The 19980-nt window shown below is 33.6% G+C and overlaps 1 protein-coding gene across 2 annotated transcripts in view; it reads left to right on the forward strand.

Moving 5' to 3' along the window:
* The first annotated feature begins 17052 nt into the window (after window positions 1-17052).
* LOC138699435 (uncharacterized) overlaps window positions 17053-19980 on the forward strand; it is a 123991-nt gene continuing 121063 nt past the window's right edge. For both annotated transcript variants that reach the window (XM_069825299.1, XM_069825300.1), the window contains exon 1: window positions 17053-17211. In XM_069825299.1, coding sequence (XP_069681400.1) covers window positions 17145-17211 — 67 coding nt within the window. In that variant the 5' untranslated portion in view covers window positions 17053-17144. The remainder of the gene's footprint in view (window positions 17212-19980) is intronic.

Below are 19980 nucleotides of genomic sequence, written 5' to 3' on the forward strand. Positions count from 1 at the left end.
AGTGAGTGATTACTTTTTATTATTAAGAATAATTATTCGTAGATACATACGAGTACTATAATTTTTTTAAGAATATTTGTTACATAAATTTGACACATTAACTCACCAATAGTAGAATTAATACAAATTACCACTTCATATATAAATATTTGACTTTTATTCATAGTTCTTTAGCAATAACATCTTTAGCAAGACTTCTGGCTTCTGTTGCAGTCGAACATTTATAAAATACGATAATTTGGTCCAGGGAGCATCCGTTTTTTATGCAAAGATAATTAATTCGTTTGGCGTGTTTCTTAATTGAAATTACGAAATGGCGTTCCTGTCCTTAACATTTAATCTTGAAAAATATTATAAAGACATTAACAAAGAGATCAGTGATGAGCCGAAATATTTAAAATCAATTCATGCCTCTAATTTAGGGTCAACCCCACTTAAACCTATGAATCTCCTAAATAATCTGAAGGAATTAAAACTGGACAGTTTATTTCCAAATATTTGCATAGCCATTAGAATATTCTATACAATTCCTGTGACAGTTGCTGATCCTGAAAGATTCTTCAGCAAAATGAAGAAAATAAAAAATGTATTCAGATAAAATGTGTCAAGAACGACTGAGTAAACTTTGCCTCCTTAGTCTGGAGAGCGATCTTGCTAGGTCTTTAAATTTTATAATTGAGGATTTTGCATCAATGAATTCAAGGAGAGTTGTTTGTTGATGTTGGACTGCAAGTTAGAAATTACAGGTGTTTAGGAATGTTTTATGAATATAATATATTGTGCTAATGTGAAGTTTTGCTAAAAGTTTTCATGTAATAAAAGTGTATATTTTTAGGTTCGTATCTGTGTATGAGGTTATATTTTATTTATTTTGCAAATAATTATTATGGTTATAATAATTGGTAACTTGTAATTGTTACTTTTCAAGGGGGTCTGAGTACAATATTGCATAGGGGCCCATAAATTCTGTCAGCGGCCCTGTCTGTAGGTATGTTAATTTTCATGCAGATCTTTTAATGCTTCAGTGCAGATTCTTATAAAAGCATCTAAGTACAACCCTATCAGTATTCGAAGTGGAACAGTAGACATAAGTAATGATATGCAATACAATTAATGCTTTTGAAAAAACAACATACTAATATACAGGTACCGTACTAATGGCTTACAAGAATAATGAACCACATGATATTACAGTATTATAAAAGAGCCGAATATATGCTTTTAAGTAGGAATAATTGCTGTAGTACAAAATTATACCTGCCGGTACTTTGTAATTATGGTACTTGTATTACAAATTAGTGTAATTGGTCGCCATTAGTTGTCGGCTCGAAGTACAGTTCAAATATCTTCAAAGAACAGAGCAAATATGGCTGACTGTCTCTATTTTACATGTGGACATAAATAAATAGAAAACAATGCTAAAATTTCTGTTAATATACCATGCTAGGTTCCTTTCCTCATATTTCAGTTAATATTATCAAATTTTACTTAGGAATATAGTTATAATAACCAATTTTGTATGTTAAAATAAAAACTAAGTTGTAAATTACCAAGTTCACTAGTATCGGCTTCATGTCAGCCATCTTAAGAACTAGTGAGGTCCTTGAAGAAACCGGAAGAAGATGGCTGACATGAAGATGAAACCAGTTAACTTGGTAATTTACAATTTGGTTTTTATTTTAGTTTTTATTTTAACACACGAAATTGTTTATTATAAGCTAACTACATACCGGTACCTAAGTTGTCTAGAGTGTTAAAAGTTTGTAAGTAAGCTGTATAATCAAATTTTAATTTAAATAAGTTATTCGTATGAAAACTATTTATTGAATTTCTGAACAATGCTATCCTATGGCATTAGACTAAAGTTTAGTTGTTACCGATAACTATTTTTTTTAATTAGTTAATTACAATCCTAAGTCACATTTTACTTCTGAACTTCTTTCGACATAGTTTTCATGGCTAGAATAGTCTCCCTTGGATAAATAACTGATTTCGCACCGGTACTGTCGTAACTATGTTACTTCATTAACTCTGCTAGGTATCTTACATGGGAAAAATTAAAATTTTTCATATGATATCTGTTTGTAAAAAAGACAAGTTTTCACGGAGATACGTACATAAGTAAATACAGACAGGCAATTTACATATGGTACAAGATAAATCTAAATATCCATCACAATTACTACGGAAATGCACTTCCAAATTCTTTCCCCTGCTATATCAGTATTTTATTTCTTATATTTCTATGAGAAAACAAAACACCATTCTTGTGTATATCTTCGAATTTATTCAAAATATAGTCTACATATATAGGTAGACCTACATGAAAAATGAATGTGAATAATTCGAATTTATTTGAAAAGTACCGGTATACACATGAAAACAGAATAGGTTATATACCGGTACAAAAAAAAACAATTCTTTCCTTATTGTTATAAAAATAATATAAAAACGGTGATTTTCTCTGAATGGAATTTCTTCCTCTCCCCCCTATGTAATAAATGGCTGTAAGTCAAATAATACAGATATATATTCTGAAATTTTTACTTCATAACAATATTTTTTTTAACTTTCAAAATTATGTTTATATTAAAAATTTTTCATAGCAAAAGCAGCATGACATGCAAGAATTACGTGATTCACTGGGCATAAAATAATGTAAACTTATTTCAGAGTAGCTGAATTAAGAATCTAAACTTAGCAAGCCAAAATAATCCATCAGCAATGGGTAAGAGCAGATTGAACTGTCTATATGATCCATTCAACTCAACATTTGTGCGTAAGATCAGGCCAGATAAACACAACTAGTTGCTATACCAGTCATATTATTTCAATTCTTACAAATGAGAAGTGTTTGTGGAAAATTGTATAAGAGCCAAATGGTAAATTTTTAGAAAGAAACAACCACTTCCCTTATTAACCCGAGTTAACTCGGGTTGCTAACTTCTGTCAAAATTTATTAACCCAAGTTAACTCGTTTGAGTCCCATTTTCGCTGCTAAGGATTATTATCCCGAATATATACGTTTCCATCCTTCCATTAACCTTTTCCTTACTAGATGGCTACAGAAGTTAGAGATATTGCTACATATGTTGGAGTGTTTTGTACTTCTTCCTTGCGAGTGGAATTCTATGCTCATATAGCATTCACACACAGTTAGTAGTGAGTAGATGCTAGTTAGTTTCGCCGGTTTCTGTTTGTGTTTAGTGTTTTGTTGTGCTGTTTTGTGTTAAGATGGATCAAGTTAGTGATTCCGAAACTTTTGATCAGGAATATATTCCTGTAGAAGTTTAGAAAATGAAACATCGGTATCAAAAGACGAAGTTATAGACCAACATACAGATTCAGATCAGTTGATGTCGCGTCTTTTCGACAGTGATTTGAATAGAAGACACCTGGCACCACTTCTTCTGCACCGAGGTCCCCATTCCCTGAAATTTTAACATTGTTTCTGATAACAATAATTCTCAATTTTTTAAATTATTCTTTGATAATGACCTCATCAACATTATATTCGAGGAGACGATTCGGCATGCTAATAAGTGTTTACAGAATGCTGAAAATAATTCGATCAAATTCGACACAAGAGCAGATGCTACTATCCGGAATGCAATATGCCACTGTGCATAAAACCCTGCTTTCGAGTCTATCACACGACAAGCAACATTTAACACCTTGATAACAGCACTGGCATTGTACCTCATAAATTAATCCATAAAAAAACATAAGTTGGTAATTAGTTCAGGAGAAAATCAAAGTGAGATAACTACCAGAGCTGGAATCAAGGTGCACGAGATAATTCGGGATAATAATTCAGGTATGAATGTATGTCTATTTCATAGTGATTTTTTAGGTATGTAAGAAAATTAGTGATTTTTCTATACAAAAATAAAAAATATGACACTTTTTTTCATAAAACTGGTAAAATATATAGTAAGGGAAGAGGTTAATGGATATATATTAAGCGTGCTCTTTCGGAAAATGTTTCAACTAAATGTGAAAAACAGAAATAAGATTCCTGGCACTTATATCATTTCCCACAAACACTCCTCAATTATTTAGCGTGTATACAATTATGGAATTATTCTGAATTTGCTTATAGGAAGGGATTTTAAAGATTATGGTGATAAAGAATTCATTCACAACATGCTTTCATAAAAAAATTATTACTGTTAGTCACATGTTTATAATGTAAAAAATGGATGAAATTTTAAATTCATTAACTTGGTGTTCATTTAAATCGGATTTTAACATCCCAATGGATTAATATTATGAAGTATCTATAGGAACATCACTTTGTGAGAGACTGGGGGAAAATGTACAGGTACACTTCTAATTAATTTGTGAGAGTTATAATAAATTATCAAACTTTGTTCTCAAATTCGTCAAAACTCTGTAAATTATAAGTAATACTGGTAACTAATGCGAAAATCTTTTTCTTGTTTAGGTAAATACAGTACAGTACACAATATTCATAGAACATAGATATAAATTTTGATAATCCTGGAGATATTAGATGAAGTTCAAAATCTTACAAAAGCAATCTAATAATTAAATCACTTTCTAAAAAACAAAGTTTCTATCTGAAGCAAACTCAACTTCCATCTTTTTCTCGTCAAAAACATTTTCAATTGTGTACAGAATATTATACGTAGTGTATTCCACATTCGGTTGCTAACATACTTGTCATTAAATTCGAGACTCACAGGTTCAAACCCTATCCAAATAAAAGAAAAAAAAAAAAGGAACCAAAGAACCTTGATAAAAATTGTAGTATTGTTTCCTTCGGAAGGAAACTAAAGCAAAGACATTAGTGTCGAAGATCTATGACATATGAAATAACCAAAACCATAGATGAAATAAAACTATAAACAAGCAAGATTTAGTTTCCGTTTTTCATCCTGACAAAACTAAAATTTGAACATTATCATATCATGCCATCTTTAGGTTTCTCTAGCCCTGGTAAAGGAATGGTTGTTTTCTGATTAAATGTTTATTGAGCTTTCCATCACAGTCTGTAATTAATTTTATGATTATAATCACTGTTTTCTTTGAGAATAAGGTGCTTAGGAAAATATTTGGGGCTAAAAGGGATGAAGTTACAGGAGAATGGAGAAAGTTACACAACACAGAACTGCACGCATTGTATTCTTCACCTGACATAATTATGAACATTAAATCCAGACGTTTGAGATGGGCAGGGCATGTAGCACGTATGGGCGAATCCAGAAATGCATATAGAGTGTTAGTTGGGAGGCCGGAGGGAAAAAGATCTTTAGGGAGGCCGAGACGTAGATGGGAAGATAATATTAAAATGGATTTGAGGGAGATGGGATATGATGATAGAGAATGGATTAATCTTGCTCAGGATAGGGATCAATGGCGGGCTTATGTGAGGGCGGCAATGAACCTCCGGGTTCCTTAAAAGCCAGTAAGTAAGTAAGTAAGTAAGTAAGTAAGTAAGTAATGTAAACCATCAAATAAAGTGTGAAATAGTCCTCAATTCTGTTTTTCCAAAACCAATCGATGGACCCAGACTCTTCTTATATTTTTACGTCTATTCTTTCTCCATATGAGTAAAGTTGCCAAAAGTATATCTCCATCTATGTCCATGTTCACTGGAAGACTGAAAAATTGTCTACAAATATTTTAGTGCATTAAACAGTGCTTCAAACGTGCGTTTGCAGTGCCACTAACGAGCCACTAGTGGCGCTGCTAAAGTGGCATCGTCTGAAAGAGCCCTTAATTATTCTTTTCTGACTATAAACATTTAAAAGAGAAGCTGTATATATTTTTAAAAACATTTCAGAAGATTAACTATTGTAACACTTCAAGTGTTCTCAAGTGATGAAATTGTTTACCGATAATATTCATTTCAGTGACCACTGCTTGGAATAGTGATCAGTGTATCAAATTGTGAAACTCCTGATCGAATTCTTTCTGATATTTTTCAGGTTTTTCCTCTACCCTTGAAGTATTATCAGATACCAGTACAGAAAGAAACGGGAAATTATCGTGTCTATCGTCCATTTCCCTAACACAGTCTGGTAGCTATCAGATTGCTAACATCATTCTGATCAAAGCATTTAAAGAAAAAGAATGCAATGGAATTCTTTAATTTAAAATGAGAAAAGTTTATAGCCACCGAAATAAAATAAACATATAAAATTGTTTCTTTCAAGTTTAATATTTTGTCACCATGTGGTTCTTTAATGTTGTTTGGTTGGTAAATTATATTATTTGGCACAATAAAGTCATCGGTTCCCTTACAATTCAGTAATCCTGAATAATTTTAGTAGCCAGAAAACTGGTGATCCTCATTCATTGGAATTTTTTTCTTACACAATAAACAATTCAGTGAAACTAGAATTTCAATCCTGTGTAAATGACTGTAATATGAATATTTACTAAAATAAAGGAAAACTGACTTTTAACAAGGGTACTAAAAAGAAAAAGCTGTGATCTCACTGCTGATTGTGGTACTATACTAATGATCAATTACTGGATTCATATGGAACTGCAAATAAGCAGAAAACATGTGCAAATGTATTGGTACTAAAATAATGAAGAATTGTTTCTGTGATTTGTTATGGTATTTGATAATTTTTCTCTCATAATGTAAGAATATTAGGACAAATGGTTTACTGTTTAAAAATCAAGTTCTTGTACAGGCCCTTATCTATATTTTTAATAAAATTACTCAATGCACTTTGTTAGAAAAGTGTGTTATAACAATTACTTAACAATAATGTTGTGTTTCGCAATTTTTTAGACTAGGCCCACACTGACGCAGCCAAACTCTTTCCAGCTGCTTGAAACAAAATGTTTGTTACTGTTTCAAACATCTTCAATACAAACTGCAGCAAACAAGTCATTTTCAAACACAGAGATGCTGTGATCCTTCAAGTTAAAGCTGTAAATAGCAGGACGTTTTTCTGTTCACACAAGGAGCTTCTTAGCATCACACTTCATTTAAAAATTAATTTATTTTACTTTACAGTGTGGTGACCTGAAACATGCACCAAGGGGATTTCAATGCTAAAATTTATATTTTGTTATATTAGCTCCCTTAATTATTATAGAAAAATATGTCTTGAAAGTTTTTTGTAGCGAAAAAAATTCTATATCCACTCATACCATTAAAAACAACTTTTGGCTGGGGATAGAAATCCAAAAAATAATAGAAAATATTCCTGCCACAGAGAAACTGAATAATTTTTAATGCATGCTAATCACAGTTGGCCATGGATTAGTAAAAATAATTGAATGCAAAGATATTGTTGTTTGTGTTTCATTTGTTAATCTGAGAAAATGTATGCCATGAAAGAAAAAGTTCAAATTATTAAATGGTATTATACTGGAAATAGTGCACGTAGAGAATGCAACAAGATATCAAACATGCAGCGAGCAAATATCAGACGAGAGTTTTATAATAGACTTGGTTATTGTTTAGCAGCAAATGGAGGTCTATTTGAACATTTATTGTGATTCACTAATTTACCATGAAATAGTGTAAACATTGCTATTTTCATTGTCAATCTATAAAAATTTAATTCACATAGATGTCACATTCATTTGTTTCTCCTTTAAATTTTATCATAACTGGTTGGATCCTAAATTATTTTGTTTTAAATACAAATACCAGTTATTCATGACCTACTCTAATTAAGTTTTCATTAAAGATGGTTATAATTACTTCTTAATTTTAAATAATTCCAAACACACTCATAATTAAAATATTAATTTAATAAAACAAATGGATGCAGAATTTTTTTCTCTACAGGAAACTTTAATGACGTTTTCTTCTACAATAATTAGGAGAGCTAATATAACAAAATATAAATTTTAGCATTGAAATCCCTATGGTGTGTGTTCGAAGTCACCACCAGTAGATAAAAAAACTCAATTTGTTACAGTAGGCATAGTGTGTTTCTGTGAAACCTACTTATCAAAAGCTATTTGGTTGTAGCAAACCGTTTCAATCAGTTTCATTCAGCCTGAAACAGTTTTGTTTGCCACAATGTGGGCCTAACCTTAAATTCTTTAGGATTATCATTACTTTCAAAAAGTTTTGGAAACTTTGGTCTAAAAGAAATGTGTTAACATATTGCATCTTGGGAAGAAGAAGGCCATAAGTGCAAAAAATTCATGAATTGAGATGACACTGCTGCCTAATAGAGAAAAACTTTCTCTATCTGTTGGCCACAAGTGGTATGTTAAAATTTGAAGGCAGGGCATAATTATGACCGTGTGAAATAAAATTAGAGTGTTAATTCCTGGTGTTTATAGAAACTATATATTACCACCATCTTTCTGTTAACTTCACCATAACTAGCAAATAAAAAAAATGCAAAAATTAAATGAACATTTTATGAGAAATCTGATTCTCTGAAGATTAAACACTTTTCAGTTGAAAACAGTAAACGGAATCTGTAGAGCTAGCAATGAATTAAGAATACCGTACATTCGATGGTATTATAGAGTAGGCCTAGTTAGTTGTTAATGAACAAATCTGTCCTGTGCAAATAAATTAAATGTAATAAAGATACAATTTCAGTCATAAAAGACCTTGTTACGTTCTTATATTCTAAGTGCTGTTAATGTATTATGACACTGTTAAAATATGACACAAGTTTGTACCAAATTCTAAAAAATAGTCTGGCCAGCACTGTAGATGTAAGGTCTTAAACATCACGACACAATATCTCCATGGACCATCAAGAGTTTTATCGTCACATTTAGGCTTCCTGATAACATATTTTGGATCAAGTAAATCAGAGATCTATGACAGTAGATAAAAGAATGATGTGTTTTGATAACCTGTAGTATAGAAGTAGAAGAGATCTAATCAACCAGACATGGCCAATAGCTGCCATAAACTAGAAATGTGATAGAATAGTAAAAAAAAAAATAGCTTAGAACAGCTGTAGAAGAATGTATGTACCAAATATTCAAATTAAATTTAAGGATTCTTTTTATATTTCTCTTGTTCTTATAGTGTACATATTTCAAAGAGAAACTTTTTATCTAAGAAATGTTGTGTTATATAGATGTATGAAAATCACTGAAGTTACCAAAAATAAAGTTATGCATTTGAAAATCAATTAATGTGTTTGTTTATACCTTTTATGTTATGTCACTATGTATCATATAGATTTTTTCCTTTCTTATTTAGTCTGCAGTTAGGGTTACTATTGATGAAATTAAGGAAGGATGTGCCATGTAAAATAAGACTTTTATCAGAAAAGAATGATATTTGAGGCACTCGGAAGCAAAATGATACAAGTGACATTTTTTTTAAAAAGTGAGATAAGTGTATATTCTAAATTTTTAACGTCACTCCTGTTCAGAGAAAAAGTAATATAAGTGCAGTTCCAGTAAGTGCTGTTCCATGTTGGCCTTACACTTATATTACAATGCATACAGAGTTTTGGGTGAGAGACAAACTAATACAAGTGTGTTATTTACATAGTGTTGTTGCGTTTCTTCTGTTTATGACTAATTAATTTCCCATAATGGAGAGAGGTAATAGATTACAGCTCTGACTTTTCAAAACATCTTCGTGGAAGGCCTGCACACATTGAGCTGGACCAACTATACAGTGATCCAATAAGGATAACTTTTGCTAAGTGGAGCAACTTGCAATAGCTATAGTAATGCATCCCACCCATACACCACTCTTTCTTTGATGACCTGAAGCATGAGGAGGGGCCTATAATAAGGACTGCAGGACGTGGACGTGGAAGAGTGCGTGGGAGATAAAGTTCAAGGTATACTCGCGGTAGGAGTCCTACAGATGTACTTCATGATAGAAACATGGATGTTGCAGCAGAGAGAGATGTGACTTCTTCAAATGAGGCTAGAGACCTAATGGACAGCGACTAATTTAATTTAAAATCAAACATATTCTTAACCCTTTTCTTTCGGAGTACCAAAAACCACATCAACTGTTGCCCTAGAAATTGAATGTAATATTCAACCAATAAGACACCATGTATTAATAAAGGATCTAAAATTCATTTAAAATTGCAAGCCTCATCCAGATTTCACAAGCAAACGTTCTGATGGGGGCAGATAAAAAAGTTAATTTTTTTTCTTCCACCATGTTATAATGTCAAAAGAAGTGCTCATACAAATTTTTGCCACTCGACCGCAATTACGAGGGCCGTAAAAAAATAAGTCCATCAGGAGCGTTAACAGAAAAAAACACAAATTCATAGGACAAATTTATTGGAACAGACGCAGCAACTGTTCAGCTGTTTTTCAACATATTTTCCATCGGAATTGAGACATTTCTCATTTCATGGGATCGACAGAGAGAGGTACAGATGCAGTCAAACGCTGGTTCCGATCTGAGGTGGTTGACTTCTACGACATAAAAATTGATCCTATGGTATGACAAATGTCTCAATTACAGCGGGGGATATGTTGATAAACAGCGCAACAATTGCTGTATCTGTTTCAATAAATATTTCCATGCAATTGTGCTTTTTTCTACAAACGGCCCCAGGGAAAATCACTTTCTGGACGGCCTCGTAATTGCGGTCGAGTGGCCAAAATTTGTATAAGCACTTCTTTTGACATTATTAACATGGTGGAAGAAAAAAATTAACATTTTTATCTGCCCCCATCAGAACGTTTGCTTGTCAGATAATATCCTGTGTAATTTCTACAAAATAAAAAAAGTAGAAATACCAATCTGTATCACAGGCATACTCATTGCTAAAACTCCAGTTCTGAACGAAATTCCTCCATGGAAATGGGTAACTCCAGAACATAGCATACAAATTCCAGGAAATCGTTCCAAAAATGATCCTCCATACATTCTTAAGTTAGATGTCATGGAACTAATCTGCAGCAGTTGCAGAAAACACAGTTCTGCAGTATATATTGACTACATCCCAACTCTGGCTACTAGCAACAGGCATCTGTAATGAACACTGATCAAAATAGCCCTCATTTCTCATAAAAAGAAGAACTGAATAGACTACAGTGAACTATAGTGGATTTTATGTTGTCAGCAAACAGCTGGATACATAAAGAAGATTGACTGATTCTTTCGGTTATACAGACACATTTTGTGTTATAATATGATAATAAGAAAGCTCAAATGTTGTTAAGACAGGAATGTTTCAGTGTTGTAAGCAATGTTCTTGTTCTCCTTTTAAATAATATACAAGTACTGAAAACCGTTGCACTTATATTACTTCTCCACAAAAATATTTTCGTGGAAAAATAATACAAGTGACTTTAGGACCCTATTTTACCTAAACTGTTTCAGAATAGATAATTTATATTTAGAAGTTAAAAAATATAGGTACCAACATATACAACTGTAAATTTACAGCAACATAGTCCTGTAACAGATTTTTTAATTTCCTTTTCAACTTCAAAGTCATTTATCTCAAAACTTACTAAACGTCACTTGTATCACTTTGCTTCTGAGTGCCTCATTTGTTTTTAAATAACTAATCTATAGTTCCTTAAAATGAAACATAGACTCAGAATTTCATACGTTTTGTCTAAACATGCAAGTAATAGACATTGTACAGCATTTTACTACTTAATTTTTAAATTTTGTTGTAGCTTGTTATTTCAATTTCAGTACCATTTTGGAAATTTTTCTGTGATAAAATGCATTACAAAATTTTTTTAGTTTCAAAAACCACAATGTGAAGATGAGAAAACAGTGACGATGAGTCAAGGTCCTTTGACCTTTTTAATAGTAGGAATACTGTTTCAACAAAAATGGTGCTCAGTAATGATAGTCAAGATCAGGGGCGATATCTCCGGGCATGCTATGCTTGCTGCGCAAGCCCAATATTTTCGTAGAATGTGTATTTCTCAAAATGGGATTACGTACATTAAAATTTCTTCTGATTTATATAATAATGTCTAGGCATAATACCATCCGCAGGTTGCACACCGCAAGATCGCAACTCTTGCTCGTTTCTCGGAGCTACAGGAAAGATGTAGAAACAGCGAGAATATGATGCGCGCGCAAGTGCCTTCCTCCTAATCCGTCCCAGTAGCACATGCTTCTGTTATATGCTGTATGAAGCTCTGGTCCGAGAGCTACACCGACTATTTAACGTTACACACATGCAGCAGTGTTGCCAATTCAGCGGTTTTCCCGCTAGATCTAGCGTTTTTCGGCGTTAGTTTAGCGGGTAAAATTTATGAAACTTGTATTGCTGATCTAGGGATTTAGCGGTTATTTTTAGCACTCAGCGGCAAAATAATATAATTTTACATTGACAATATAGCAATTTAGCGGTTTCTACAAGGCTCCACAACGGATGTTTAAGAATCGAGTTCGTAACACTGATTGGCAGCAGTTTTTACCAGTGAATGTGCTGTGATTTGCGAGTGCAATGTAATTTTATGAGCGGAATGCATATGTTAGCTGCTGCATGTATTATTAGTTCTTAAACGTTAATTTGAAGTGTTGCAATGAGTTCGGAAATGTGTGTTATTGAAACTTTATTATCAAATGCATTTTCCCGGAGGAATATTCAAGAGAAGACCGACATTATAAAGAACGGCAGACCATGTCCAGGGCTCTCAGATTTAAAAAGACAGCATAAGGAGAAAAATAGAGAATATGTGCGCTCGTTCAGTACTTCTCAATACAACAATACGCATTGGTTGGCAGGGTCGAAAAACTAAATAAACTGTTTTGTTGGCCGTGTTTGTTATTTTCTACAGATAACGGTGTATGGTGTAAAAGTGGCTTTGACAATTTAAATACTTTAACATTGTCTATTACAAGACACGAAAAGTCTGCAAACCAGATGAATTATATCCTCCCATCTTCCCCCATCAATAAAAGAGCAAGCCCAACTTTCGTGACCAGCATTCGCCCCTGGTCAAGATCAATTTGAACTGGATTTGGCTGTAGTGAACAACATTGTTCCTTCTCTAAATGAATTTACAGCAATACCACTGGCTGAAGTAATCCTACTGTATATGAAAGGATTATATATGTTGCTATGCTCGTAGTTTCTACCATGTGAAATTTGTTTTATTTTTAATATATGCTTCTTGGAAGGCAAATTTTATTTTAAAGAGGACATAATGAAAAGTAAAAGAAAGAATCAGAGAACAGGGGTTATTTTTCGTAATCTATGATATTTTTTTTTTCCAGTATGATGAAACATTTAGTACCAGTACTCATTTATTAGCTATTAATAGACTTGTATACAAGTTTCTGACATTGTCAATACCTTAAAATTACATACAAATCTTAAAATCATAAATTTACTTACTTACTTACAAATGGCTTTTAAGGAACCCGAAGGTTCATTGCCGCCCTCACATAAGCCCGCCAGCGGTCCCTATCCTGTGCAAGATTAATCCAGTCTCTATCATCATACCCCACCTCCCTCAAATCCATTTTAATATTATCCTCCCATCTACGTCTCGGCCTCCCTAAAGGTCTTTTTCCCTCCGGTCTCCCAACTAACACTCTATATGCATTTCTGGATTCGCCCATACGTGCTACATGCCCTGCCCATCTCAAACGTCTGGATTTAATGTTCCTAATTATGTCAGGTGAACAATACAATGCGTGCAGTTCTGTGTTGTGTAACTTTCTCCATTCTCCTGTAACTTCATCCCGCTTAGCCCCAAATATTTTCCTTAGCACCTTATTCTCAAACACCCTGAACCTATGTTCCTCTCTCAGAGTGAGAGTCCAAGTTTCACAACCATACAGAAGAACCGGTAATATAACTGTTTTATAAATTCTAACTTTCAGATTTTTGGACAGCAGACTGGAAGATAAGAGCTTCTCAACCGAATAATAACACGCATTTCCCATATTTATTCTGCGTTTAATTTCCTCCCGAGTGTCATTTATATTTGTTACTGTTGCTCCAAGATATTTGAATTTTTCCACCTCTTCGAAGGATAAATCCCCAATTTTTATATTTCCATTTCCTACAATATTCTGGTCACGAGACATAATCATATACTTTGTCTTTTCGGGATTTACTTCCAAACCGATCGCTCTACTTGCTTCGAGTAAAATTTCCGTGTTTTCCCTAATCGTTTGTGTATTTTCTCCTAACATATTCACGTCATCCGCATAGACAAGAAGCTGATGTAACCCGTTCAATTCCAAACCCTGCCTGTTATCCTGAACTTTCCTAATGGCATATTCTAGAGCGAAGTTAATAAGTAAAGGTGATAGTGCATCTCCCTGCTTTAGCCCGCAGTGAATTGGAAAAGCATCAGATAGAACCTGACCTATACGGACTCTGCTGTATGTTTCACTGAGACACATTTTAATTAATCGAACTAGTTTCTTGGGAATACCAAATTCAATAAGAATATCATATAATACTTCCCTCTTAACCGAGTCATAAGCCTTTTTGAAATCTATGAATAACTGATGCACTGTACCCTTATACTCCCATTTTTTCTCCATTATCTGTCGAATACAAAAAATCTGATCAATAGTCGATCTATTACGCCGAAAACCGCACTGATGATCCCCAATAATTTCATCTACGTAAGGAGTTAATCTTCTCAAAAGAATATTGGACAAAATTTTGTACGACGTCAACAAAAGTGATATTCCTTGAAAGTTACCACAGTTGGTTTTGTCCCCCTTTTTAAAAATAGGTACAATTATGGACTCCTTCCATTGTTCTGGTATAAAATCATAAATTATTAGAATAAAACTATATTCAGTCATTCGTAGTTTTCTGCCCAAGAGCAAGTGTCTCACAGCAAACAAGCATTCTTCAATTTTTCCTATTTTTCCCTTTTCTCTTAGTCTCCACATATGATGCATCTCGCTATCACCAATTCCATTCACGCTAAATAACCCCGTCAATGGAATTTGTGATAGTGAGATGGTATTTCATGAGATGAGGCCAAGGATTTTAATGCATGACACGTTTCGCTTTTCGTTGTTAATGTCATGTAGAAGGGCTAATCTAGTAACAGTATAAAGAAATGTTTACACGTCTTGCAAGAAACATACATTTTGCATTGGACCAGTTACCCTTGGTTTTTATTCCTTGACATTTTATTCCTGGGCAATTTTATTTTTGGACATTTTTCTAACATTTTCCCTTTCACATTATGACCTGCAAGGATTTAGAAATTATAGGCGCGACAAAATTCGCCTAAAAATGTGTAAGTTGATTTTCTGGGATGGCAGTCTAGTACTGGATGGAACTTCCAGATATATTCACGTCAAAAGCTCGGGGCAGAAGAAGATATCAGATGACAGACATCATTAAGATAACAGATCATATGCGGAAACTAAGAGGAAGGCTGAAAAGAGATTGGAGAATGCTGGGTTTATAGTGAAAATCTTGCCTTTGGGCAGGAAGGTATGAAAGAATGAAAGGTTAAAGTGATCCAGTATCGTATTCTGATGCACCATTAGCCCATTAAATAAATAATAATAAATGTATTGAGCTCTTTTAAACGGAATTTAACACCAAAAAAAGCCAAAGTTTGTCCTCGGAAGTGTTCTTGTCGTTGACACTTTCTTCCTCTCTGGTAAGACGCATTCTGATTTTACCGATAATCACCCTTAAGGCGCGTCTCCACTATTAACGACAACATGTTAAATATAACATGTTGAATTTAACATGTATATGGACATTTCAAGTCTCAATTGACTTAACATGGTAACTAAGTATGTTGAATTTAACACTTTTAACATGTTGGCGTGTTTTCCAGCAGGAATGGAAAACATGTCAAGTCACTTCATTTGCTCGTGCAGCGTCGGTACAGTTCGGCAAAGATCGTACAGTTTCCATAGCAACAACTATAAGTTCCGATTTTGTGGCGCGTATCTTGATAATTTTTATACTATCATTGGTCCTTGGTGTTGGCTGTAAGTTGTTCGAAGTAATGGAGTGGACGAAAGAAAATACATTAGAATAAAATTAATGCACTGATGGAAAGGCCTTGTTTGTGGGATGTGTCTGCAAAAGAATACACCGGCAAAACTAAGAAGGCCGACTGTTTTAGAGAACTGGAATTATTATTTAACTGTTCTCGAGAATACAATAGAGAGTTTTCGCACTCTCGTCGTACGCTAAACGTTAATGCTATGTTGACGTCAGTGATGGTCGTATTTGGTGATGTATGTTAACGTTCGTAAAACTTCGGAAAGAATAATTATACGATATTACCCACTCCTTTAACATCTATCATGTCGTAGGTCCTATGATAATCGCGCTGTAATTTTTTTAATTGAGATGAAATGACTGCTCTTAAATTGTGTATTTCTTTGATGTAACAGGAAGTATTTTTGCAGCACTATATTAAAATCGTGTTCTGACATTCTCAGCAAGTTTTTGAATCCAAATCGATACTGTATTCAACTTTAAGCTCGTTTAGAATGTATCCTGCATAGTGTCTTTTACTAAGATATTGCCACATCCACATTCTCATTTTCTTCCTTTTCAAAGCCTTGTAACAAGCAATAGAGGCAATTACAAAAGTCAGATCTTCATCTGAGTCCATTGTCCAAGATTTGAAAATAAAACACTATGTATATAAAAATCTCAGAGACTATTTATGGTGGACTACGCAAAGAAAGTCAAGTTTAACATGTTTAACAGTGTGGACAAAGTGTTAAATGAAATTAGCATTAACATGTTCAATCAACATGTTGGGATATTAACGGTAAACAATTTAACATTTAACATGTTGTTGTTAAATGTTTAATAGTGGAGACGCGCCTTTACAGATACTTTCCCTAGTCTAAACTTAAATTACTTCTTGTACTCGTACTTACAGGAAATACGCAACACATTTTTGTGTTCAAAAACTCTACCACCTTTATACGAATTTTAACTCAGGATACCTGGCTCCTGACTTGGAGATACGAACGAACTTAATGGTTATCCGTACGTCTGATACTTGCACATATTTTAAAACACCCTGTGTTGCGTTTGTTTGTCCTCGGTCTGAGCAAGCATATGTGGAGTTTATCACTAAGAAGGGTCACTGATGATGCTCCTTCGGGGAATCACCGGCTTCTTAGCAGAACTGTTAGATATAGTCTACTCTTAAGTAATGTGTACGTTTAAACAGTCAGTGAGAGAGTAAGCTTTGTAGTAGCTGGACGAATTTTTAGTAGTCCACATTTCTGACTCGGACAACACTCAGATATGTGTCACAAGCGGAACAGTGCAATTTTATGTGCGTTCTTCATTCTTCTTGATTCTTCTGTAGCAGGTTTGTAAAACAGTTTTATTACGATTATTTTTATATCAGCCACAACTTCACGACGCATCTCTATTGTACCTGTGCTCTTTGTTTGAAGATCGTTATTGGTAATATGCTGGTAAAAAGGATCAAAAGCGTTTTTTCAAAGGCCGATAACTACAGCTTTTGTGAAAATTGAGATTTTTATGTTTTCGTATAATTTCGACAGCTACAGTGTTTTCTTTCTTTACAACTGAAAGTACGTATGTCTTAAAGATGCTGGATTCGACATTTATATAGCGAAAAAAAAAACGTTAAAAATAATTACAACTTTCAAGTTAGACGAAAAAAAATAAATTTGTTAAAACTACAGTTCAGGTAGGTATTAGATTTAAAAAAAAAGGATTCATTCATTCATTCATTCATTTATTCATTCATTTATTCATTTATTTATTTATTGCCTTGTCCTTCGCGAGTTTCCGGTATTGTTGTAACCATAAATTTGTATAAAAGAGTTCTTTGATGAAAAAAATAATTTTTACAGCTCTTTAAATGCCACACCCCGTTACAGCTTTAATTAAAAAAAATAGCATCAGAATTTAGTTGAATTCATTTCGGTTATGAAAATATACCTACATTTGGAAGAATTAAAATAGACAATACAATTTTTTTGGAACATTTTCATGATTTTCAGGAGTCTCCACAAACTGTTAGGAAAACACGGGAATTTTACTTGAAGCAAGTAAAGAGATGAGTTTGGCAGTAAATCCCGAAGGGCCATGTTCATAGACATTTTTAGCGCGGGCTTTCGGTGGATGACCAGCGTTTTTCGTATTCATAATCCAGTGTTAGCGATAGGATATGATTTGAATTCTGTACTAGTAACCAGTGGATAACCGGGGCTAGCTTAGTACGCTCGTAGCGCTTGCTGCGAAATGTCTATGAATAGCACCCGAAAAGACTAAGTATATGATTATGTCTCGCGACCAGAACATAGTACGAAATGCAAATATAAAAATTGAAAATGAATTCCTTGCAGAGGTTGAAAAATTCAAATATCTTGGAGTAACAGTAACAAATGTAAATTATATTAGGGAGGAAATTAAAAGCCCTATAAATATGAAGAGTCCACAGCAAGAATCATGGATGTCATTGGGAATACATTTTGCAGGAGAAGCAATTGAAAGTTTGAAATGCTTAGCGCTCAAAGCTTAACTGAGATTTTCCGATCATTACTGGACAATGACTATCAGTGTTAATGCCATATAACTCTCTATGTACATTCTATATGTCTTAAGCTATGCATTGACAGTCTTGGTTCATTTTCGACAAGAAAGTGACATCCATCATTCTTGCAGTGGACTCTTCAAATGTAAATTATAATTATACAACACTGAGGAAAATTACATATACACACATACACACAAGGGAGAATTAAACACGAATAAGGAATAAAGAAAACACATTTTCAGAAATAGTGAATAAAATATGTAGGCTACTAACAATTTGTAGGATTAAAATGAACATTTATAATTTAAATGATAAAAGTACATAAAACAATCATGGTAGGATAAAGTAAGGAACAGGAAAATTAAGACTGAAGCTATTAGTTATGTGGTTTAGTACTGCCTACATGTTTCAATAATTTATTTTTAAATTGCAATATTGTTCGACAGTTCCTGAGGAAGCTGGGTAGGGAGTTACAGAAACGAATTGCTGATGCTGTAAAAGACGAAGAATGGTGAGCTGTTTTATGGCACAGCATAGATAATAAAGGGTTATTTTTAGAACGAGTACCCAGGCTGTGATAAGAGGACAAGAAATTAAAACGCACTCAGAGATAATTAGGCGAAGAAGTATTGATAATGCGATATAGGAGAATTAGTGAATGGATATATCTTCCGTCCTGTAATCTTACCCATTGGAGCGTTTCAAGGGAATGTGTAACAGGGTTGTATTTGCGGATGTTGCAAATGAAACGTATGCAGGCATTATGAACTCGTTGTAATCTTCGGACTAAATTAAAATTTAAATCTGTTAGTAGAATGTCGCAATAGTCAAAATGTAGCATCACTAATGTTTGTATGAGAATTCTTTTTAATTGAAAGGTTAGAGCATTTTTCAGGCGATTTAATGAATGAAGCATGGAGAAGACGGTCTTGCATGTGTGTGTGACTTGGACATTCCACTTGAGGCCCTCGGCCATGTACACACTTAGATATTTAGCAGAGGGGCTACCCGTATTAATATTGAGTGGAATCCAGTTTATGTTGTTGTATCATATGTATTGTATTTCATTGAAAATCTTTAATTTTTGTGCTGTAATCGAATAATAAGCTTCAAGCGATTTATTCATACGCTGATGTTGCACTGAGAGTGAAAATATACATTCGAGCAGTTCAGTTAACAGTTCATTACGGGTTATTTGAAAGGCAGATTGAGAGGTCCTTTTTCCATGATCCAGGACTTCCACTGATAATACTATCAATACTGACATCTAATGCTTGCAACCGGTTTCGGAATAACAAGATAGCAAGAGAAAGTCTCCTTTCAATGCCATAAGTTCATACTCAACACAAGCAAAAGTTACAACTCAGCAAACGCAAAGTTGAACTTCAAAGTTTGAAAAGGCGACTGAATTATCCAACAAATTTGATCCATTCCGAATTGAATGTTTTTAGAATTGACCAAATTTATAAATACTCTTTAATGAAATGCTATCGTAAAAATAGAATGAAATTTGTAGCTCAGCCACATGCTCATAATACAAGACGAAATGAAATTCTTAAATTAGTTGAA

Source organism: Periplaneta americana, chromosome 5 (assembly GCF_040183065.1).
Source record: "Periplaneta americana isolate PAMFEO1 chromosome 5, P.americana_PAMFEO1_priV1, whole genome shotgun sequence".
NCBI classification, from domain to species: Eukaryota; Metazoa; Arthropoda; class Insecta; order Blattodea; family Blattidae; genus Periplaneta; species Periplaneta americana.